A 25,241-nucleotide genomic window follows, 5' to 3' on the forward strand; every position below is an offset into this window, starting at 1 on the left:
TTGCACCTTTGTGTATTGTAGGCCACTAATGATACACTAATGGTTAACTCTCACTTCCGTGGGTTAACTGTTCACGCTCTGTCCCACCTGCCCAGTTGACAAAAAACACAAGGTACTTGTTGCAGGTCTGTTAAAAGGTTTAATACTCAAAATTACACATTAAATACAGCCACATAGGCAGGAGCAGTTTGTTAAGCATCAAGCCTATTGTGTTTAAAGTGGAGGAGAGCCTGGTACTAGCGTCCAAGAAGATGCCAGAGTTAAGTGAGGCCATTAGGCAAGCTGCGACTGCTGTCTCTGCAGCACACATTAGTAATGGGGCTGTCACCTTTTCCCTCTCCAGCAGCCAGCCCTGGTAGACCTGTTCCGAGGACTAGAACCTTGTAAGTCTGCCTGGACTGAGGCTAAAATAACAGTCTGCTCTTTCAGAAGGAGAGTGGTCTCTGACACCTGAGCAGGAGCAGTGGTACCTTAGTACTGGAGATATCAGTGCTGTGCCCTGAACTAGGGGTGAAACCCGCTTGTCAGAGGCTCCTGCATCCCGGCGGGGAGACACCAGGCCGTCTCCCTCCAGCAGTTGGCAGGAGCATGGCCCCTGACTACTGTTTCTGCTCTTGGTAAAAGGAGTCGATGATGTCTTTGTACTTCTCCAGAACTGTGAGCCGTTTCAGTTTCATGGTGGGGCCTAAAACAAAAATTGAAGGAAACAAGTGAAGCCTATGATGACTTGAGAAGATATGGTTTGAGTAAAAATGGCGTCCAAAAGCTCTTATGTTTGAGTACTTAGTTGCCAGTTGGTGAACTGTTGGGGAAGGGTTAGGAGATCTTGGAGAAGGTGTGTCATGGGGTAGACTCGAGGTTTCAAAGATTTGTGCTATCTTCAAGTTATCTCTCAGCTGTTTTTGCTGCCAGGCCTTTACTCTGCTATTGTGGACTCTTAACCCTCTGAAACTGTAAGCCCATTTAACCCTTTTCTATGTTACCTCGTCATGGTGTTTTATCACAGCAGTAGAAAAGACAGATCTCACAGGAGACAGGAAGTCAGAGAAGTAGGGTGTGCAGTCCAGCCAGCCTCTGAAGCAAGAGTCCCTCAGCATTATCCCCCTGAGCCTCCCTGTGTCACAGTGAACTAGGGCTGGTCTGCAGCCAATAGGATACAGAGGAGGTGGCAGAGTGCCACTTTCCGGAGCAGAAGTGACTTTTGTTTTTCCCCATTACATAATGAAGTAGTGTCCCCAACATGATCCTCAACTGATTTTCCCTTGCATGAACATACCCATCTCTCAGACTATGGGTGTGTGAGTCCAGAAACCTTTTTCAGATACCTAAGCTAGAAAATGCTCAAATCCTTTCTTTTGCACAAAACCTATGCAAATGCATACACTCCAAGCCATCTCTAGACTGCTCAGAATACCAAATGCAGTATGAATGGCATGTAAATAAACTAGTGTTTATATAATGGGAAAAAATGTCTGCCTAGTCAGGCCTTTGTGGCCTGTAATCCGAGCTACTCAGGAGGCTGAGATAGGATGATCACAAGTTCATGGCCTGCCTGAGCTACAGTGAGTTCAGGACCTCCAGCCTGGACAATTTAGTAAGACTTTGTCACAAAATTGAAAAAGAAAAGAACCAGGGAGACAGCTCAGTGGTAGACTCTTGCCTGGCCTGTTAGAGGTCTTAGAGTCAATCCCAGTACTGGGGGAAAGAATCAGGGAGGGGGTCTACATAGTAACATAATTTTTTTTTTTAAAGTTTTTGATCTGATTAGATCCATAGATGTGGGACCTGTGCATGCAGAACACCAGCTGCAAATGATGGTGCAATCACATGGCCTCTGTCTCAGGCATCCTCTCAGAGCATTCCTGGATAAGCCAGCGGTTGTGCTCGGACGTGCACGCAGCCTGTGCGGAGGTCTGCTGACCGAGAACTGAAGTCTTGCCCGCTGATGGGCAACAAGTACATCCTGGGCTCCAGTGTCCACCACTCAGCCCACTAGTATGGTGGAAAACTCCCAGACTGGCCACTCGGATCAGTCGCTCCTGATTCTTGGCCCACCAAAATGGAGATGGCTGTGGCACAATGATCTTGTACCCTGTAGAGATTTATCAGTTGCATTGCTTTAACAAAATGCTGATTGGCCAGTAGCCAAGTGGGAAGTATAGGCAGGGAGATCAGGCAGGAAGTAGAGGTGGGGTGACCAAAACAGGAGAATTCTGGGAAGAGGAAAGGCTCAGTCTGCAGTTGTCATCTAGACACAGAGGAAGCAAGATGTGACTGCCTCACTGATAAAAGGTACCAAGCCATGTGGCTAACATAGAAAAGAATTATGGGCTAATATAAGTTATAAGAGTTAATAAGAAGCCTGAGCTAATAGGCCAACCAGTTTATAATTAATGTAGACCTCTGTGTATTTCTTTGGGACCGCATGGCTGTGGGACCGGATGGGGCAGAAACCTCTGTCGACAGGAGATAATGTTTATTGTTTGCATATTTAATTATTTCAAATCAGTTTTCAACTTAAGGTACTGGGTAACTTAAAGTTTTTTTGTGTGTGCATAACTCAACCCTCAACTAGAAACATCAAGGTTAGGGCCTTTATGAGCTGCCTAGAGAAGACACCTTCCATTCAGTTGCCCGTGCATTTAGTGTGAACAAATCTGGTTCTATATTCTCAGCATCTCTGATACAGCAGAGCATTGCTGCAGACAGTGTGACTACTTTCAATGTGTGTCTCACCTTGAGAGTCTCACCAAGGAGCCATGCTCAGTGTCCTGTGCCATGAGCAACCCAAGATGCCCGATAGCTAAGAGACTCCTCTGGCCACGTGGGGCTGCACCACAGGCTCTTATGGGCTTGGGCTGTGACCCAGATAGTTCTATCCTTTTAGCAGCCATGTGGCTGATGTCACAGACTGTAGTGGTCTCACTGCAGCCCTGGCACCCGCGGGGCTACGGTGTGTACCCAATGGCTACACTATCACTCAACAGAATAGAGTCTCATGGTTAAGGCAAAGCTAAGCATTTCCTGTTGATACTGATAAGTTCTGCCACATGTGTAATACACTCATCCCATGCTCACAGGTTTCGGGAGTTCCCTACCCCAACACCAGAGTCCAGTGTTCTGGCCCCATGTGTGAAATGACAGGTATCTGCACAGGACCAACCTGTCTTCCTTTATGCTTCTAAGTTGTCTCTAGATGACTTTTGATACCTAAGACACTGTAAATATTTTGTGAGGATTATTATTTAAGGGATTAAACTGCATATGTAGCCGGGCGATGGTGGCGCACGCCTTTAATCCCAGCACTCAGGAGGCAGAGGCAGGCGGATCTCTGTGAGTTCCAGACCAGCCTGGTCTACAGAGCTAGTTCCAGGAACAGGCTCCAAAGCCACAGAGAAACCCTGTCTCGAAAAACCAAAAAAAAAAAAAAAAACAAAAAAAACAAACAACTGCATATGTTCAGGGCAGATACAATTTTTCCTCTTGGTATTTCTAATCCAAGGTGGTTGCATCCTGTGGATTTGAAAGTGACATTTTCAAATGAACACAATCAGAGGCACCCAGCTCAGATGCTGTCCAAAGCCCTGTCTGACACCTTCTGCTGGCACGGCTACTTCCTAACAGGCTCCCCACTGCCACTGCCATGGGCGTTGCCCTCCTGCACAGCCCCAGGAACTGTGAAAAGAAAACTTTACCCAGTTCTCCACCGGAAATGGAGAAGTCACGTTTGAGAATGGCCCACTTCTGGATGTGGTAGGGCCGGGCTGCCGCATTCGCGTTCACCCTCTGGATCCCTTCCTGGATGGCCTGATACACAGCCTCATCTCGCTGCCCCACAATCTCGGATACGGTGCTGGCCTTGCTGCCCACCCTCTGGCAGAACTCCACAGCTTGCTCCGTCAGGTTGTCCGTTGGCTCAGATGTCTCTGGGTCCAGCGTGCACTGAAAAGAAGACAGATGAAGGTCTCTCCCTCTCCACAGAACCACGCTTTGGTTTGGGAGGATGTCACAGGAACAAGGTGGGGAATTCCTGTGGACTCGGTTTTAGAGTGGTGTGTCTATGGTGGGCAAGGTCCTGTGCTTGTCCCGAGGAGTGGTGGAAAGAACAGTGGGCGGAGGGCTAAACCTTGGCTGGTGATGCTGAGGCCCCGAGCGTGGGCAGCCAGACCTCTGCAAACTGGAATGTACTGGCGAGTGGAAGGATCGTCTCAGTAGCCCATGGGGCAGAGGAATCTCTACCCACCCTCACGGTGCACAGCAGTGGCTGAATGAGGCCAGGATAAAACTGAATGCCAGGAGCACCTTGGGCTACACTGCAGACCACCCTCCTGCTACATACAACCCCAGAGTGCGGGCCCTTGACATACCTTCAGAGTCAGCAGCATGGACAGGAACTTCCTCTGGTCCCCTATCAGCATGGCACTACTGATGATGGGCAGCTCTGTCTTCACGGCCTCCTCAATGGGCACTGGGGGCACATTCTCCCCACCCGCAGTGATGATTAATTCTGCAGAGGCAAGTCAGGTCCAGACTGAACCACACTCCCAGGCCACAGCTGGAGAGGCCTGAGCAGCGAGCACAGTGCTAGAGATGCCCTTGTCGGAGCTATGAAGCAGCCCCCCCCCCCCGACCCTCCAGCAGCCCTTGAGAACAAATGATTACTATGTCACCCATTCCTCAGCCTATTGCCCAAGTCCCTCTCTGCTGGGCCAGCGCATCCCATGGTGCTTCTTAACCTCTTTGTCCACTCCTGCTCAGCCAGCAACATTCCCCCTCCCGGCCTCTGCTCGCTAACTGCCAGTCGATTATAAGACAGTCGTGCCCAGGTGCATGGTTTGGGGTACACAGGCCGGAGCTTTACCCAGGGCACTTTATTCCGTTCCCACAGTCGGCCTCTAATGAGGGGCTCTCTCATCGCAGTCTGTAGAGAGGAAGCCGAATAACTCATCCACTGCCACGTGGTGCTGAGTAACAAACCTCAGGTTTACACCCAGTTCGGTTCTGAGACCCAGCACTTAGACATCCCCCCACCCCCACCCTGCTGCTTGTGACCTTCCCTCCGGAGAGACCTCTCCTTTCTGCGCTGCCAGCAGCCAGTTGTTCTCCTACCTGTTGCTCAGCAGGCAGCCTTCATCAACAGGTTACCCCTCCCCGTCCCGGCCTCTCGACCCCACCTCCCGTCCCAGTCTGCCCCTCCCAGTTCTCACTGCTCCCTTCTCTGAGCTCTCCTGCATCTCTCTACCCACCCAGGGTGTGTGTCTGTGGGAAAGGTCAAGACCACAGCCCACCATTCAAGGTCACAGTCTTCTCTTCTGAGTGAGGCCAGATTTCCACGCTAGACAGCAACAGAACCAAACACTGAAAATCTTCCCAGTGAACCCCGTGCTGGGTGTGAGAGCAGCCGGAAAACCCTGACTACCAGGGGAAGAGCTATCTCCCAGGACAAGATTCTGACACCTTTCCTTTCCCTATACTACCACACTCCCTGCATCTCCAGAAGCTGAAGCAGCGCTGCGGGCAAGGCCAAGAGGAGCCGAAAAGTTCATCTTTCCCTAGGTCCAGTCAGAGGGTAAACAAACCCACTGCCTTTTGGAAAAAAAAAAAAAAGGATAAAATTATATAAAACAAATGCATGAAACATACTTTGACTGGTGTGTGGGATTGTCTCCTGTCCTCCTATGTTATCTAATTCAAAAGCGGTCACTGGCCACACTCTGTTCACAGGCCCAGCCTGACATCAGGCACAGATCAGAGCAAGACAGGGCCTGGCTGGGAGGAGTTCACGGTTCACTGGAGCTATAGGGGACAGGAAGCGTGTGGTCCCACAGATGAGACCCATGGAGAGAGGCTTGACAGGCAGAGCTATAGAAGCACATAGCCTTTGGGGACGGAGGCGGTAAGTCAACCAGGGCGAAGAGGGCTCGGGACCAATGGTCTCAAGGCCTCCCTGAAGACAGCAAGCACTGAGAACTCTCGGGCAATGTTTTTAGAATATTCCAGTGACTGAAGCCATGGGAGTTGTTGAGGGGATGAACTGGTCAGAGAGGAATCCACACGAGTTAAATGATCAGGGTTTGCTGGAGCAGCAGGAGGCAGAGCACCTGGTGGACAGTTCTAGCCTCTCTCACGGCTACTCCCGTGAGCCTCATTCCCGCCTTGCTCTGTCACTCCCACCCTCCCCACTCCTACCAGCATTTTCACTAAGTGACTAAAACCCTCTAGAAAACTAACACGGAGTGGAATTTCCTAAATCTAGTGAAGAATACCTTCAACAGCTCTGTAGCAAACATACTGAGCACTAAGCTATAGAGCATAGGCCCTGGGGTCGGCACGGCAGGTGAAAGTACTAGCTGAGCAAGCCTGATGACCCAAGTTCGATTCCCCTGAACCCCTGAAAAACTAGGTAGTGTACATTTGTAATCCCAATGCTCCTACAGTAAGGTGGGAGGTGGAGATAAGAGAATTATCCCAGAAGTTCATGGGCAGCTAGCCTAGAACATGCAGGGCAGCAAAATTAAGAGAGGTCCCGCTTCAATAAGGCAGAAGGGAAAAACTGACAGCTGAAATTTGACCTCAGCCCTCTACACATGAATCATGGCATGTGTGCATCTGTGTGCACATGCAAAAAAAAGTTAGAATTAAAAAATGTTTTTTAAATGTTGAAGTTGTTCTGCTGAGATCAGGAACAAATCAAGAACTGCCTCTACCACACAATGTTCTGTTCTTTTTATGCCTGGTGATCGGGGTCTAATCCAGCCCAACTATTGCCATTTCTGTCAACTACTGTGACAGAAAAGATTTTCCTAGCCTGGATGAGAATACAACAACAACAACAATAACAACAACAACAACAATAACAACAACAATAACAACAACAACAACAACAATAATAGCAATGATGATGAGTGAAAAGGAAGGAATAGAATTGTCACTGTGTACAGACGACATGATTTTGTTCATAGGAAATTTAAAAGGGCACACATGCTAGACCTGGCATGAGGGTTGGAGAGGCCGCTCAGTGGTGAGAGAGCACTTGCCAGCTGCGGGCAATGTCCTGGTTTCATTCCCCAGAACTTCAAAAGTATAAATAGTGGTCATGCATGTGACACAAAATCCCTGCCATCAGGAGGCTGAGGCAGAAGGATTGCTGTGAGCGCTTGGACTACCTAGCAAGTCCCTGCTTAATAAATGAGCCAACAAATGAGCAAATGGCAATAAAACAAACTCAAGACTCCAGGACAACTACTCTGTGAACTCCTTAAGGTCATTTGAAGCAGGCCTGGTGACATTCACAATCTCAGCCACTTGGCAAGCTTAAGGCACAAGGGTTAAAAGTTCGAGGCCAGCCTAGGCATTAGCATGACCCTGTTCTCAGGCAAAAAAGTAAGAATCTCGGTGGTAGGTAGGTCAATAGCAGGGTTCTCGCCTAGCCTGCTCAAGTACCTCTATTTAATCCCTAGAACAAGGAAAAGAAAGTTTGACCCAAGACCAATATATAAAAAACAGGTAATTGCATTCTGTATCTCAGCAACAAACAAATTGAGACACAAAAATGTTAAATGTCATCACTTACAATAGCATACAAATAAAATTCTCCAAGTGGATATTAGTGAAGGGATGAAAAAACTCTATACTGAACAATAGAATACACTGTTGAGAGAAAAGTCAAAAGACGTTAGTAGCCAGAGAGGGGAGAGACAGCAAGCACATTTAGGGACCGGCAGACTCAATTCCAAAAGACGTACAACCTCACAAAACTAATCTACAACTCCAACGAGATGAAAGTCATCTTTTAAGCCAATCTACTGATACACTTGAGCAGTGAAATCAAAGGCAAATGTCCAGTCACCGTGAAGAGGAAGTTCACAGCTGCAGAACCACAGAAGCAGACACCAGCCTCCGCCCCTAAAGCTACTCAAAGGGAGATTGTGCCGAGAAACGGAACAATCCCAACGTTGGCTCATGGACTTGGCAGGTGAGAAAGGTGACACTGAGGGACAGTGAGGGAAGGGCGCTTTTGGTGGACAGTACTGGCCTAATTGTATGTTTTTGGAGAAAAGGTATCTGTATTCTTATCGAAAACCATGTTCACCACACTGTCTAAAATCATGGCTGTTCCTCCCAGGGCTAGAATGCGGGTTTCCTCATTTGTCATTACAAAAGTGAACACTAGGTGGCGGAAGCGAGCACAGTCCCCATAGCAGCTACCTGCTGCTCCAGGACCAGGGTTTTATTGCTGAGGCTCACTGGTCAGTACAGCCACCTCCGGCATCCACAAAGGACCACAGCCTCCTTGGAACCCAGGTTGAGCTGCACCCCTGCCTGTGTAAGCTCCGGAAAGAGTGGGCTTGCCACCTGGGGGCTATGGTACTACACAAACGTCTTTCCATGGAGGAGTTTCTATAGCTTCCCTTTCTCTGCCTTTGAAGTTTCACATTTTATTTTAAATGTTGTATCCATTCTACCCTACTCTCTGTCACGTTTTGTGTTTCTACATAAAAATGCATAATACAGGAAGCAGAGGCAGGAGGATCTCTGTGAGTTCGAGGCCAGCCTGGTCTACAAGAGCTAGTTCCAGGACAGGCTCTAAAGCTACAGAGAAACCCTGTCTCAAAAAAACAAAAACCAAAACAAACAAACAAACAAAAAACCCCAGCATAATACTTATGCCTTGGAGTCTCCTGGAGGCTTGTCTTGTTTCCTCTGGGGAAGTGAACCCCAGGTCCCCCATTCACTCTAGGTGACCGTGAAGTAGCTACATAACTTCTCTGGATGTTCTTATTTATTGTGAAAGTACTCGCCCCAGAGCTGACGCTGGTAGAGGCATGTAACACTCATGGAGGGTTCAGGGCTGGCAATGGCAACAAAGGGCGTTGGGGTAGACTTATTTCTGCCCTTGTTGTGCCCCAGGGCAGGGCTGCTCACCTTTGAGGCGCCCAGTGATGTAGAGGAAGCCATCAGAATCCAGACGGCCCATGTCACCCGTGTGGAACCAGCCTTCAGAGTCGATGGCCTCACACGTTTTGTCCTCCATGTTCAGATAGCCCATGAAGATGGTGCGGCCCCAGAGACAGATCTCACCGATGCCGTCGGCATCCTGATTCACCAGCTTCACCCGGCAGCCAGGGATCAGCTTGCCAGAGCTGGTGATGAGAGAGACAAGGGTGGAGAAAGGTCTGGGTCAGCCTCTGCTGGGGCTCTCTGGGATCTACAACTTCATGGTCTTCACTGGTGGCAGGGGTCCCCTCTCAGGATTGCTTTTTAAGACTTAAGAGTAATTGTGTGTGTGTGTGTGTGTGCGCGCGCGCGTGTGCGCACGTGTGTGTGTGTATGTATGTGTGTGTGTGTGTCTGTGTGTGCATGCGTGTAAGCCAGAGGTCAATGTTGGATATATTCCTCTGCCACAGTTGACTTGATTTTTTTTATTCTTTTAAAAAATATTTATTTATTAATTACGTATATCATATTCTGTCTGCATGTATGCTGCAGGCCAGAAGAGGGCACCAGATCTCATTACAGATGGTTGTGAGCCACCATATGGTTAGTGGGAATTGAACTTAGGACCTCTGGAAGTACAGTCAGTGCTCTTAACCTCTGAGCCCTTGATTTTTTTTTTTATGTGTGTGTGTGTGTGTGTGACATGATTGCTGGTTGAAACTGGGACTCAGCAATTTGAGAGTGGCCAGCCAGGGAACTCTAGAGCTCTTTTTGTCTCCATATCCCAGGCATTAGGATTAGGCATGACACTCAAGACAGGTTCTCACTATGTATTTCTGCCTTAACGGAAACTTATTACAAAGACCAAGCTGGCCTTGAACTCACAATGGACCACTTGCACCTGCCTCCCACCTGGCTTTCTATATGGATGTAGGGGATATGAACTCGGATTCTCATTGTGTGAGTTACCTATTGAGCCATCTTAAAAGCAGAGGAGTTTTGTATTTTAATTAGTACCTTAGGGTTTTCATCAAATGAATGAGTGAATGAATGAATGAATGAATGGCCAAAACGCTAATAGTAGAAACTATCATACCAGATGCAGAGGGAGTAGCCAACAACAACAGACCACTCTTAAATCTCTCCCCAGAACTCACTGACCTCCCTGCCTTCCAGAAGCCTGCCCTGACTCCCAGTCTCACCCCAGCGGGAGCCTGTCCATCAGCTCTCCTGGGACACAGTCTAGCATTCCCTACCCTACTAGGAGAAATGGAAGAAGGAGGTTTTTTCACCAGGGACTCCTGGTCTCAGCAGCTAAGGTGTCTTCAGCCACAGGACACACGTCACAGCGGCAAAGACTGCCTATCTAGATGAAGGGGGGCAAGCAAGGGGCTTGGCCCAAGATGGCCCTGTTGGCACTTGAGGCCAAGGCTCCAGTGTGGAAGGGGGAGTAAGAGGGACAGTCCCCCAAGGCACCAAAGGGTGTCAGCAAGGACACCTGAGTTCTCAGTGTGTCCCAAGTTCAGACCTTACCTGTACAGTCGGTAGTTGTAGGGGCTGGACATGAAGTGGGGGCCTGTGCTCTCGCTGAGGCCATAGCCTGCGTACAGGCGGATGTTAAGGCCCAGAAAGAAGCGCTGTGTCTCTGCAGTCATGGGGGCTGCTCCGTAGAAGTTCTTCTGACACTTGGCAAAGCCCAGAGCCTGACGGACCTTGGCTAATACTAGGTAATCCGCCAGTCTGCTTGTGAAGGGCTTCAGGTCACTGCGAGGGGGTAGAGGAAAGAACAGTCCACAGAAAGAAACACAAAGACACTCACGGGAGCACACGCCGGCATGGCCATTGAAGCTGTGTGCTGTGATGAACTGCGGACAGTTTGGATACTGGCCTGCTATGCGCAACATGAATTTGTGTGTGATTTTAAGCGTGACTCCTCCGGGTTGCATGCAAACATGTCATGGAGTCAAGCAAGCTGAGCCATCTCTCCAGCCCCTTCTTTTTTATTTTTATTTTCTTTTTATGAGACAGTTTCATGAATTTACTCAGGCCTTGAACTTGGCTGTGGCCGAGGCATACCTTAACTGCCATTCTCCAGCCTCAGTCTCCTGAGAGCTGGGATCACAGACCTGCCCATCCATCCTTCCCCCAGGCCTGGCTGCACAGCCACCATTTGTGAGTGTGAATGACGCTGTAGGTGAACAGGTGTGTCCACATCTCTGCCACAAAGCTGACACTGCTTCAGAAGACACACTTATAATGGAAGCCCCTCTGCCCCTCCACTCCGTCTTTCAGGTCAAAGGACCTGAGCCAGAGCTTTGTGTTTGCTCGATCAGCACTCTGAGCTGGACACTCAACATGAGAAGCATTTTTTGTTGAAACAAGGCCAGATGTCTACTGTGTGGGAATTTAAAAAGGAATCATGAGGCAGATGTGATGGTCTCCATCTATAACCCCAACACCTGGAAGGCCAAGGAAGAAGCCTGAACTTTAGGCTAGCCTGGGCTACATATTAAGGCTTCCTCTCCCTGGGCAGTGGTGGCGCACGCCTTTAATCCCAGCACTAGGGAGGCAGAGGCAGGTGGATCTCTGTAAATTCGAGGCCAGCGTTATCTACAAAAGCTAGTTCCAGGACGGGCTCCAAAGTTACAGAGAAACCCTATCTCGAAAACAAACAAACAAACAAAAACAACAACAACAACAAAAAAAAAAAAACAAAAACAAAACCCAACCAAACAAAAAGACTTTGCCCTTTGCCTCAATAAACAAAAAGTTACAATAACAAGCAAGCGGAAGGGATTTGGGAACGAGCTGAGTAGTCAAATGGGAAAACTGGAGTGGCTAGGCCTATATCACGGAAGCCAGCTACTGAGGGCGAGCAGTTGAGGGTGAGTTCTTAAGAAAAAAAGTCAAGCCAGTCTTCCCAGCTAACACCCCCATCAGGTTTGCAATGGTATCAGAGTACAAGCCCAGATACAGAGAGACTACTGCAATGTTTTCCCAAGCTGAAGGCCTCTGGAACCAGGACAGCTTTTTAGATTCTTGCTTGTTACTGTGTATGCACTGGCCCCGCACCTCCCCAGGCCTCCTGCCCCAAACTTACTCGCTAGGGCAAGTGAGGTTCTGTTCCAAGGTCACGGACATGGCCCAAAGCAGCATCTTGCGCCGGATAAAGCCTGACTGAGCCGCCACCTCCTGGATCCCTTCCATGATCTTCTCCCACACACGAGGCACCCCCATGTGGGATGTGGGCTCCACCTCCCGCAGTGTGTTCACCAGGCTCCCCTGCTCAAGGCCAGAGAGAAGCAGAGGTGGTACCAGGCCTGCAGACACAAGCCTCACAGTATAAACGCTCCAAGCGGGCGCACCTGTGGATGCGCACGCGCTTGCACCCAGTTTGTGCGCATGCGGAGGCTGTAGTTCAACAGCTGCATCTCCTTGTCTGCTGCAGAACTTTGGTGTCCCTTGCGGACCACTGTATCCAGATGCCCGAGCAGCACCTGGATCCCTCAGAGCTGTCTGCGTCTAATTCAAGCATGATAACCTCATTTTGCCACATACTGTGGCAAATATTTGTAATCCCGGCACTTAGGAGGCTGAAGCAAGAGGGCTATGAGTTCAAGGCCCAGGCTGGGCACATAGCAAGTTAAAGCCAGCCTGAGCTACCTAATAAGATCCTATCTCAAGACAAAGAGACATATAAAACATAACATAAGCAAATAGACAAAAACAAGGGCCAGCGGGGTGGTTCAGTGGATCAAGGGGTCTGTGGCTGAACCTGACTACCTGGCTTCTTTCTCAGAACCCGCATGGTAGAAGGATGCAACTGGTCCCGAAAGTTGTCCTCTAGTACATACACACTGTACACTATAGACACATAAGACCCTGCAGTACTCTCTACAAATACAATAAATAAATAAATAAATAAATGAAAATAGGATGTAGTGGCACTCGCCTTTAATCCCAGCACTCGGGAGGCAGAGGCAGGGGGATATCTGTGAGTTCAGGCCAACTTGATCTACATAGTGAGTTCCAGGCCAGGCAGAGCTTCTCTCTCTCTCTCTCCCTCTCTCCATATGTGTGTGTATGTGTCTCAAAAATAAATAAGCATAAGTTTAAAATTAATTAAAAACCAAACAAAGGGGCTAGGGAGGTGCCTCAGCTGTGAAAGCATGAGAACCCGGATTCAAGGCTCATCTAAAAAAGACGGCCACTGCACATGTGCCTGAAACCTCACGCTGGGAGAGTGGATCCCGGGGACTCTGCAACTGAAAGTTCTCGCCCAGATGGGGAGCTCCAGGCTCAGGGAGAGGTCTTGTCTCACATCAGTGTCCGACACTGGATAATGAAAATGTGGTGTATAGATACATTATTATTCAGTCGTGAAGGAAAATAAAATCATCAACTTTGAAAGTAAATGGATGGAACTAGGAAAGATCATATCCAGTGAGGTAAGCCAGACTCAGAAAGACAGATGTTCTCTCCCACTGGAGACACCTCGCTCCCAGTCTTCAGATGAGCACACAGCCTATAGTAACTACAGAAGCCAGGAAAGTAACACAGGACCATTGCCAGGACAGAGGGACTGAGAGCAGGAGAGAGGTGAACAGCGGGGTACAAGTTACCGAATGGGGGAATGGGAAGGGATGGGCTCTCTAGGGGAATATAGAAGATGAGGAACATGATAACACAATGCCTGGAAAATCCACAAGGAGTCATGCTGTGAACTAGTCATCCAAAATGCAATACACAGTTCCATGGATAAATAAACACATATAGTTTTAATAAACTTTTCTCATTTGGACTGACAATGTTCCCTCCAAGAGACAAAGACCATCCAACAAAAAAATCCAAATACCAGACACGAGAAGCCTTCTTTACAGTTGTTGGCCAGGGCTGTCCAAGAAACTCCCAAAATACAGCTTATTGTAATTGCCCTCGGTTACCCACTCAGAGATGGAAAGTAAATCCCTGAACTGGCACTTACCTGAATGCCCCCTCCTGAGGACTGGCTTTCATGGTATCAAAAGGTGCCATGCAAGCTACTGAAGGAGGAAGGCAACCAACAGTCCTACCCAGCTGTGACGCCTATGGACCACATCAGCTACCAGCATGGCCTCGTAACCCTAAAGGTACAGTAGCAGTGTGCATATTTTGATAGTAACCAACAGCAGCTCTTTAACTGTACTTAATAAGAGAGATGCCATGCCTGGTATCCCAGTTAACTGGAAGCCTCGTTATGGTTATTTGAGGAGATTCTGCAAGCCCTAATTCACTAAACCAGCATAATTCCTAACAACAATCTATAAGTATTTGTCCTTATACCCACAGAGAAGTCTTGTCTTCACTCCTTATCAAGGAAACTTCTCTTTGCAATAGACAGAACCACTTCAGAAAATCACAGCCCCAGTAGATACGTCTACAAAGCACATTCACAGTCAAGGCTTAGCAACATTGCAGAAGAGGGGGCGGACAGACTGTAGAGCTGCAGGATCAGGGAGTTTTCTGTGACACTGTGTCTCCTAGATGTGCCAGAAGCTCCATCCGTCAAGTTTCCCCAACAGGACCGCCCACATGTGAGCAGACCAAGGGGAACACCAACAGATACACTGTAGTGTACAGGAAAAAGCCCACAAGGCCATAATCCTACGCAAGAAACTACAGACAACTGAGGAAAGCTGGGCATGGGAGAAGTAGTCTTCCCCAGGGAAGGACACACCAATTGTTTGCCAGGGCCAAATGGTCAGCCCTGAAAACACACACACAAAAGTAATATTATATGGACTGACAGGTTATATCTAGGAATACATTTATGTGCAAGCAATAACAATTAGTGGAAAAGAGGCCATGAATTTGAAAGAGAGCAGGGAGGGGTATAGAGAAGAATTTGGAGGGAAGGAAAGAAGAAATGTTATAATTATACTATAGTCTCAAAATTAAAAAATAAGCCAGGTGTAGTGGCTCATGCCTTTAATACCAGATCTTAGGAGGCAGAGACAGGCAGATCTCTGTGAATTCGAAGTCAGCCTGGTCTACATAGTTCCAGAACAGCCAGAGGTATACAGTGAGACCCTGTCTCAAAATAGATAGACAAATGTAAAAATAAAATTTATTTAAAAATACTAATTGTAGGGTCTGGAAAGGTGGCTCTGTAGTTTAGAGCCTTTGTTACTCTTGCAAAGGAGCTGGGTCCAGTTTTCAGTACCCCCATGATGCCTCACAAGCATCCACGACTCCAGTTCCAGCAGATTCAACGTCCTCTTCTGTCTTCTCACCTCTGAGGGTACCAGGGACACACACATGCATGCAGGCAAGGCATTCATACACATAAAGTAAGATAAATATTTAAAAAATATATCAAATATATAGGTTAAAATTCTGTATCTGTAGGGTTGAATTCAGCATTACTAAAACAATTTCACTTGATTTACTACAGTGAGGGGGCAGGCCTGTCTCAAAAGAAAACAAATAAGGTAGATGTGGTGGAAGAGACCGCTCAGCAGCTAAGAGTGCTTGGTGCACTTCCAGTGGACCAGAGTTCAGTTCCCAGCACCCGCATGAGGTAGCTCACAAATACCTGAACCTCCAGCTCCAGGGCTCTCTGCCTTCTTCTGGTCTCCATGGATGTGACACAATGCATACATTAAACAATTTTCAAAATTTTTAAATTTTATAATTTTAAAGATGGAGAATTAAAGAAGAAACCAGTCCATGTTGACTAGCCTTCAGAGGCATGTGTACAGGTGAGAACAAGAGCGTATCACGCTTGCGTGCACACACACACACACACACACACACACACACATACACCACCACCACCACCACCAACAACAACAGCAGCAACCATAGCCAAACAAGGACACGCCGGTTGCTGCCCCCAGCAGTGTTTGTTTTAGGACTAACCATGTGACACTGTTGACACTACCAAGACGACACCAGGTCAGGGAAGCTGGCTAGGGGGTTTCTGGGAATGTTTCTTCATGGTTCAAATAAAGATGCAAAGACTAGGTCTATTTTATGAGACTGGGGTGCAGGAAGCTGTGGCTACCCTTTGATCATCTCATGGTCATACTCTAGGAAACTGTGGCTTCATGGAGTTTGAGACCGAAGGTGGTAGTTTGTATGACTTAATACAATGTCATCAGCTTCCCTATTCATTTGGTTATTTGAGTCAGGCTGGGCAAACAGTTGCTGAAAGAACTCTGAGCGCTATTTGCACCAGGAATCAGCAAGTACACAGGGCTTGGAAATTCAAGCACACACCTCAGTAGGCCCTGACTCACACACTGGACACACATGGGGCTGGAAGTCAGGAAGACAGACTGACCTTTAGGGCATCGGGATCTGCAAAGCAGACCTGGGCTCCCCACTGGATGCCGGTCCACAGGTCGTAGATCTGGGCAGCAATGTGGCTGAGGGGCAAGTAGCTGACGACTACCTCCTGTTGGACTTCTGCTGGCTGGATGTCCCCAGCCTGACTGCCGAACCGCGCTGTCCATGTGATCTGAGGGGAGGAAGCCACAGGGGCTTGGGCTACTTCCATAGAAATTCCCAGAGGACGGAGGTGCCCTCTAGGGTATTCCTACAGGCTCCAGAGACCTCTAGGGACAGGCCTCCCCCCTGCTTCCTTTCCTCTCCCCTCTGCAGGGCTCTGTCTACACCACAAATAGGTGGGCATTCCTATATCTAGCTCCTTAGGCTGAGCAGTCCGAGAGGCTTCCCCAGAGGCTGTTGAGGCAGGACCGCAGCCCAGAGTCATCCCACCCACCCATCTGGGCAACTGTCCTACATTGTCTTGACTCAACATCACGCCTTTGGGGTTTCCAGTGGTGCCAGATGTGTAGACCAGCACGCAACACTGGTTGGGCTGCTGGGTGTCAAGGACGGTGTCTAGGGCCTCCTCGGGCACTTCTTGTCCCAGTTCTATGAGTTCTTCCATCTGTGGCAACACGGGGCAGAGGAGTTGGTCTGGGTCAACCGTGTAGGCACAGACAGGCCCACCAGTCACCCAGGGCCCGCTACTCATACCGTGTACACGTTGGCCATCTTCTTCGGAAGGGGTTCTTGGTATATCACCACTGCTTTTAGATGTGGCAAGTCTTTCCAGATCTGCATCGACAGGGAAACAAATTGGGTTTCAGCATGAAAATCGCCACGTTGTAGAAACAGCCTCATCTGCATGTGTTGGGCTGTAGCAAAAGTCTCCTATTTTTGATCCTCGATGCCACCTCTGTCCACAGCTCCCCATTGTGGGAACTTGGGTGCAGTGACAGTGGGGACCCAGGGCCTGATTGAACAAGTCACACAACTCAGTGTTAGATTAGTGGAGATGACGGAGACAGAGGTGCGAAGGGAGTGTAAACTTCAATACGGTGTGTCTCCTAAATTACTCAGTGGGAAAGATGTGTGTCTACAGCAGGGCTTCGTGGCCTGAGGAAGGAATGCGGTGTGAACATACGTGAATAACGGACACGCATACAAGCAAGCATTTGTTTACATTTGTCACAGGGGCTCTGGAAGCTTAGAACTCATTACCCTGACTTTCTACAGGCAGAGAGTGGGGGCAAGCACAAGACAAAAGGGGGAGGGATAAAGTCTTCAAGTATAACAAATAATTTTGACTTTGGAATCATGTAAATATTATAATTATTTAACAAATAAGTTTATATGTAAAAGAGAAAAAATGATTTTCCAGTCTTGAGAGCAGCCTGAAGGAAATAAACCTGACAGTCAAGTGTGACAGTGTGTGCCTGTCATCTTAGCACTGGGGAGGCTGAGGCAGGAGGATCACAAGCTAACCTGAGCTATGTAGTAAGACTGTTTCAGACAAACAAACAAACAAAAAAAACCCAAAACACTTCAAGCCAATACAAATGAAGACTACACGTCAACCTGGTTAAACAAACACACACACACACATCACATAAACACAATGGCATCAAAAGTTTTTTGTTTTATTACTTGCTTGTATATTTTCATTTTCCCTAATGATAAAGTCTTATTATGTGGCCCTGGCTGTCCTGGAATTCAATCTGTAGACCAGGCTGGCCTTGAACTCACAGAGATCAAGGGGGCGTGCCTCTGCCCCCTCCCCTCCCCAGTGCTGGAATTCAAGGTGTGTGGTGCTGGCCTCATCAAAGAATTTTATGCCTGTGTTTTGATTCTTTGTTCTAGGGAAAGAGTTAAAAGAAATTTCAAACTTCACCCAGCAGCCTTTCTGTCTGTCTTTCTTTTTTTTTTTTCCCAACCTGTGTGTGTTGTGTTCATGTGTATATACTTTGCCATGCCCAGGTTTTTACAAGGTCTGGGAACACTTGGGTCCTCATGATTGTACAGCAAGCAGTTCACTGGATGAGTTATTTTCCTAGCTCTCTCTCATTTTATTTTGCCTTTAAATGTTTTCATTTATTATTATTGTGTGTATATGATGGGTATAGTCATGCACATGTCATGGTACACATGTGTGAAGGTCAGACAACCTTGTGGAGTTAATACCACATTCATGTGAGAACTAGGGATCAAATCCAGGTCATCAGACTTATACAAGTGCCTTATCTGCTGGTTCATCTAGTTAGCCCACTCCCCCGTCTCTCTCTCTCTCTCTCTCTCTCTCTCTCTCTCTCTCTCTCTCTCTCTGTGTGTGTGTGTGTGTGTGTGTGTGTGTACACATGTGCGTGTGTATTTGGGCATGCTTTTTGAGACAGGGTCTCATATAACTCAGGCTGGCTTCAAACTTGTAGCCTTGGCTAACTTTCTCCCTCCATTTCCTAAGTGTCAGTGTCAGGGTTACATGTATGTGCCACCATGTCTGGATTCATAGGTCTAATTCTTTTTTTCCCCTTCAAGATAGGGTTTCTTTGTAGCTTTGGAGTCTGTCCTGGAACTTGCATTGTAGACCAGGCTGGCCTTGAACTCACAGAGATCCGCCTGCCTCTGCCTCTCCAGAGCTGGGATTAAAGATATGTGCCGCCACCACCCAGTCATAGGTCTTATTCTGGCAGTAAATCTATACTGTTATTGTGAAATTATTTGATATGTGTTATAGGATTAGGCCAAATCTGCTACAATTTTTAAGGCTAGATAAGAGAAATTCAAGAATAAAATCAAAATTAAATCCCCATCATGAAATGTTTGAATCAGAGCTATCTATCACTGTGAAATATGATTTAAATGGACACATGCAGACATACAAGCACAAGTGTGTACACACACACACACACTATACACACACACACACACTCCTGAGATTGAGATGAGCTTCTACGAACCTAGTGTTCTTTCTGAAGATGTGAGGGGAGAGGGAAAAAGAGCAGGGGGAAAGGTGAGGGAGGTATGAGGAGCTTGAGAAAAAGGGATGGAGGTGAGAGGGTGAGATGGAGGGACAGCAGGAAGAGGAAGGATAGGGAGGAAGGGGAGGGGAGGCATGTCTGATGTCGTGTTGAATTGATGTGAGAGAGCAATGAGTCAGGAGGGCAAGGTAGTTCAGAAGAACCGGTGGGAGAGCCACAGAAGGGAGAGTTCCAGGCATTTTCCTAGGGTCAGTGACTCACTGGCTGAACAGCTGTGCTGAAGACAAAGTTGCTGTGAGATAATGATCTTGTGTATTTGAAAGATTTGTCACTGGTATTGGTTTAATAACACGCTGATTGGCCAGTAGCCAGGCAGGAAGTATAGGTGAGGTGAACAAAGTAGGAAAATGTTGGGAGAAGGAAAGGCAGAGATGCAGTCGCCAGCCAGACACAGAGGAAACAAGAAGAGAATGCTTTATTGAGAAAAGGCACCAAGCCATGTACTTAAGCATAGATAAAAATTATGGGTTGCCAGGCAGTGGTGGTGCACACCTTTAATCCCAGCACTTGGGAGGCAGAGGCAGGTGGATCTCAGTGAGTTCAAGGCCAGTCTGGTCTACAGAGCAAGTTCCAGGACAGCCGTGCTGTTACACAGAGAAATTCTGTCTTGAAATAAACCAATAAATAAATAAATAAATAAAAAATATGGGTTAATTTAAAGTGTAAGAGCTAGTTAGTAATAAACCTGAGCAATAGGCCAAACAGTTTATAATTAATAAAAGTCTCTGTGTGCTTATTTGGTACTGAAAGGCTGTGGGACCAGTCAGGACAGAAACTTCCATCTACAAATGGCATCCAACATTTGGCAACTATATCCACATAAAACCTGAGAGAGCTTGGGAAAGGATTCTAGACACAAAAGAACAGAATCACACATGGATTCTTGGTAGCAGTATTTTCTTGGGTGGATTCTGTTTGTTATGTGCAAGCAGAGGTGTGGTTTCTTTTAAGAGAGGCTTCCTTACTCAGCATTAGTGGCAAAAATCCTGTGGCTCTTTTAAAATACCCTGCTGCCAAATACTTAAACAGTGTTTATGAGCAGCTGAAGGTATGCTTCTTCTGGTGGCATGGATCTAAACACTCTGAAGAGTTGTGGTAACAATCATGGCTCCCACCAGGACCTCCACCATGAAGCGAGACTCTCAGGAAGTCAAGGAATGGGGTGGAGCCAGGTGTCAAAGCCACTACTTTAGTCCTAGCCATGCTGCTTAGCAGGTTAAAGATCATGTGATCAGAAAAAGACAGAAATATACAGTAAAGACAGATTCATATAAAAAAAAACTCTAAATGGTTTACAGTACGCTAAAAAATATGTTAGGCTTGGGAGAGAAAAGAAAAAGAATAGAGAAAGTCCTTAAAAAATAGAGTAATTTTTAAAAAGCTATGTAAGATGGAAAATGCACAGAGAGTCTGGATACTATATGTTATTGTGTTGTCTTTGAATTATATGATTGTTGAGGAAGGAATAACAGTTGCTAAAAGACATTTGATTATAAATGATGCTAGATTAAACCAACCTATATATTTTAAAAATATCTCAATTTCAAAATTTAAGTCAAAAGATATGTTATTTTGAGGAAAAGGTTCTGATTTTATTTCCACAGGAAACGAGAGGCTGTAGATTCACTCTGGGTTAAGAAAAATAGGTTTGATCAAGGAGGATCCCCTGAAAAACCTCCAGTAGGAGAGGATGGCCCAGACGATCCATCTCAGAGTACCTCTGTTGCAGTTTCCTCTGAGTTCTATATCCAAAACAGCTTCAAGTGACTGGTGGAGGTGATCCAGATTCACAGAATACTCCAGTCAGGATTTAGCCATAATCCTAAATTTTCTCAGGATACCCCAAAGATTATCAATGCCCCCAATCAATAGGAAGTAGCCTAGAAAACTACAACCACATTCCCAAAAAATAGATTATTGATGCTTGTCTTTGTTGGCTACAAGTTGTTATAAATAATAGTCAGGAAAAAGACTAAACAAAGGAGATTAGATTCAGAGTTCTTGTTTTGAAAAGAAAAAAGGGGAAGTGTGGTGAGATAATGCTCTTGTACACTGTAATGATTTGTCACTTGTAATGGTTTATTTGGCCAGTAGCCAGGCAGGAAGCACAGGTGGGGTGACCAGACTAGGAGAATGTTCAGAAGAGGGAAGGCAGAGATGTAGTCACAAGCCAGATATAGAGGACACAAGATGAAAATGCTGTACTGAGTAAAGGCACTAAGCCTAAGATAAGAATTAAGGATTAATTTCAGTTGTAAGAGCTAGTTAGTAATAAGCCTGAGCAATATGCTAGGCAGCTTTTAATTAATTAATATAAGCCTCTGTGTGTTTATTTGTGACTGAATGGCTGCAGGACTGGGGGGGGTGGGGGTGGGCAGAAGCTTCTGCCTACAGAGAGCAATGGTTAAGCCAGAGGAAACAGGTCTTACGCAGGTGTCTCCAAGGCCATAAAACATAGACCCAGAAAAGCCATGTCTTAAGGGGGTTTAATTTGAACTTGCCTTCAAAAATAGTTAGAGCAGAAAAAAAATTGTAGTTGTGGTATAATATAAAGAAATTTAGCCAGGCAATGGTGGCACACGCCTTTAATCCCAACACTCGGGAGGCAGAGGCAGGCGGATCTCTGTGAGTTCGAGACCAGCCTGGTCTACAGAGCTAGTTCCAGGACAGGTTCTAAAGCCACAGAGAAACCCTGTCTTGAAAAACAACAAAAAAAAAGAAAGAAAGAAAGAAAGAAAGAAAGAAATTTAATATATGTATAATTGAAATCCCTATGTTTTAAAAATAAAGTTGGGGAATTGCTGAGTTAAATTAAAACTATAAATCCACCAAATCAAGAATCTCAGTGAATTTAAAGGAAGATACACACACATACACACAAATAAATAAATGAATGAATTGATTAAAAAAGAAACCTCTCCAGATACAGCCTGAGGGAAGTATTAAAACCAGTGCTAGAGAACACGTCTTGAGACAGGCGTGACAATGCAGGGCCTGGAGTGTGCAGAGTTCAAGGCTAGCCTCAAAGGAGCAAACGAAGCAAGTCTTGAAAGTGGCCAGAAAAAGCTGGGTGGTGATGAGGCACATCTTAACCCCAGCACTCAGAAGGTAGAGGCAGGTGGATCTATGTGAGTTCAAGGCCAACCTGGTCTACAGAGTGAATTCCAGGACAGCCAGGGTTATACAGAGAAACCCTGTCTTAAAAAACAAACAAACCAAAAAACAACAACAAAAAACCCAAACAAACAAAACAAAACAAAAAAGCAGCCAGAGAAATACATCATAATGAGGAAGAAAGACACCACGGATTTCTATCAGGAAACACACAGAGAGAAAACATTGGGATGAATCTTTAAGGACAAAGGAAGGAAGGCTCAACCAAGAAGGCAAAATCAGACAAAATTAATCTTTCAACAAATGAAATCAAAAGTAGTTTGTTTTTTTTTTTTTCAGAAAAAGAGAAACCTCAAGAATGCTGAGGAATGAGGCAGCAAGAGAATTTCAAGGGCATACACCTGCCACAAAGCCTGGCAATTTGAGTTCAGTTCCCAGGATCTATTTAGTGGAAGGAGAGAACCAATTTCTGAAAGTGGTCCTCTGATTTCCTCAGTATGATGTTTCAAATATGGGACAAATGGCTGAGGTGTCCATTAGCATATCAAAGCAGAATCCTCCCTGCATCCCTCAGTCCCTACCTGTTACAGGGTCCTCCTGACTGCCATACCCCACCACACCCCAAACTTCTCCAGCCCAGGGGCTGGACTGCCCTTCCCTCAGCTTCCCTTCCCTATATAATCTAGCCATTTTGGCTATCTGATCCTTTTTGTCTGTTCTCCTTTGGGCCTCCTGGCTGCTGCCCCTGGTTTCCCACCTTCCCCTCCCCCTCTCCTCAGATGGTTCAGGGTCACGTCTACTATGGACTCTCCCAGGCATCCCTGCCTCTAACGATGCTCTCCCACGCATCTAGAATAAACTCCCCTCCACCATGCCTAGGAGCAGTCGTGTCCTTCTCTTTTCTTTCTTTCTTTCTTTCTTTCTTTCTTTCTTTCTTGTCACTCAGTACACAGTACACATGTGCCCTCCCCTCTGACACACACTCCTATACATGTTCAGCATGACTGCAAAGCCCTCACTATTCTCTGAGGTTGGTTGGTTTGCTTCTGTGAAACCCACTGTAGGGTTTGTGGGTCTGTCCGCATGCTCTGTGAGTTCCCATCACATGTGGAGCAGTACCCTGTCTGAAGGTGCACTGAGATTTGTTCAAGATGCCCAGCAGAAGGTCTAGAGCAAACCTTGAGGTGGGAACAGAGGTCGAGATAGACTGGAAAGCCAAACACAACACAAACCCAGTGCAGAAGTCAGAAGGGGGCAAAGAACAAGTAGTCACATGGTTGATTAGTGACCATTTTGTTTTCCAGACCCCAGTAAATGCTAGGAGCAGAAGAATCATTTAAAGACACAAAGTTATATTTACTTGTGTGTATCTGTCTGCTTGTGCATGGTTGCGTATGTGTGTGGAGGGATGTGAGGATGATTTGAGGGAGTTGGCTGCCTCCATTTACCACGTGGATTCTGGAGATCAAATTCAGATCACCAGGCTTGGCAGCGAGCATCTTTCCTACTGAACCATCTTGCCAGCTGTTTTTCCTTTATCCTTTTCTTTGAGACAGGGTCTCATGTATCCCAGGCTGGTCTCTAACTTTCTATGTAATGAGAGAATGGTTTTGAGCTTTTGGTCTTCCCGCCTCCACCTCCTGAGTGCTAAGACTACAGCGGCGTACCTACACATCCAGTGATGTAGGCTACGTTTACGTGGCCCTGGGAGTGGAGCCAAGGTTCTGGGTAAGCATTCTATTAATTGAGCAACACTCCCAGCCCTTGTTACCAGACATTATTTAAGAAAGACTCACACTGCTGATTGGGATGCACAGGGAAGTACTTGGAGAATGAAACAGCATGATGAGGAATATTTGCCTTTTAATTTAGCAAAAAGGCAAAGACGCATGTGAGAGCACCCTGATAAACATGAAACCTGATGATGCAGGGGCCTGTCTCTGTTTGTTTGAGAACTTCCATAACACAGATTCTGTTTTAAACCTAAGGGAGTCATTTAACTGAAGTCCTGGATCTGAGAGGCTGCATTTTAAGCTATCCAACCCTCCCCAGCCCAGCATGGGAGGGTTCAAAAGAGGGCGTACCATTGGCTACGGGGCCTGTCGAGTTGGTTTTCCTTCTTCTAAGTGAGGGCTCAGTGAAACCACTGAACTAGGCCATTCCATGGGTGTAAAGGAGGTTTACTGTAACTATGAAACTGCCTCCTGGCTATCAGGTGGTAGAGAGCAGCCAGAGGCATCTGGGGAGGCTGCCGTGGCTACCTGGGGTGGGGGTGAGAGACAGATGTAGAGGGCCAGCTGTGGAAGAGAGGAGGTAGAACCTGGTGTTGCCTGAGATTTAGACAGGAGGGGAAGAGGAAGTGTGCAGGCCAGATCGCTGGCTTTCACATGCGTTACAGGGAGATGTTGATGTTAATGAGGAGAAAAGAGCCTGGAGGTTAGCTCGGAGCTTTGAAATGTGTTATGTGTGTGTGCTAATAGGGAGTTAGATGTACCAATTGCCAGAAGTGGAGAAGCGGCTCTTCCTGGCAGGTAGAGAACTATTTCACAGGTTCCTGAGCAGCGCTGTGGAAGTTTCTATCTTTCTGCCAGCAATCCTTCTGAGACACCCCAAGCTGAGGCCAGATTGTCAGTTCGGACATTGCCAGTGGTACTGCCATTTTGGGGATTGGGATCTAACAGCAGCTCCAATATGTGTGTATGTCCATGAGTGTGTGTGTGTGTGTGTGTGTGTGTGTGTGTGTGTGTGTGTGTGGAGGGGGGCACAGGTTGACATCAGATGCTTTCCCTCAATCACACTCAACCTTATTTTCTGAGGTTTTTTGGTGAGCCTAGCCATGGGCTT

The 25,241-nt window shown here is 46.8% G+C and overlaps 1 protein-coding gene across 2 annotated transcripts in view; it reads right to left on the reverse strand.

Annotated features, from left to right (window-relative positions):
- Nucleotides 1-119: 119 nt before the first annotated feature.
- The window catches only part of Acsbg1 (acyl-CoA synthetase bubblegum family member 1), a 60,301-nt gene continuing 35,179 nt past the window's right edge, over nucleotides 120-25,241 (reverse strand). For both annotated transcript variants that reach the window (XM_041638679.1, XM_041638678.1), the window contains 9 exons: nucleotides 16,963-17,043; nucleotides 16,724-16,873; nucleotides 16,262-16,438; nucleotides 12,038-12,219; nucleotides 10,471-10,701; nucleotides 8,926-9,143; nucleotides 4,368-4,507; nucleotides 3,696-3,942; nucleotides 120-685 (listed from right to left, as the gene is read on the reverse strand). In XM_041638679.1, coding sequence (XP_041494613.1) covers nucleotides 600-685; nucleotides 3,696-3,942; nucleotides 4,368-4,507; nucleotides 8,926-9,143; nucleotides 10,471-10,701; nucleotides 12,038-12,219; nucleotides 16,262-16,438; nucleotides 16,724-16,873; nucleotides 16,963-17,043 — 1,512 coding nt within the window. In that variant the 3' untranslated portion in view covers nucleotides 120-599. The remainder of the gene's footprint in view (nucleotides 686-3,695; nucleotides 3,943-4,367; nucleotides 4,508-8,925; nucleotides 9,144-10,470; nucleotides 10,702-12,037; nucleotides 12,220-16,261; nucleotides 16,439-16,723; nucleotides 16,874-16,962; nucleotides 17,044-25,241) is intronic.

This window comes from Microtus oregoni, unplaced genomic scaffold, assembly GCF_018167655.1.
Source record: "Microtus oregoni isolate MIOR12 unplaced genomic scaffold, Mior012 000055F_ref0000237, whole genome shotgun sequence".
Taxonomy (NCBI): domain Eukaryota; kingdom Metazoa; phylum Chordata; class Mammalia; order Rodentia; family Cricetidae; genus Microtus; species Microtus oregoni.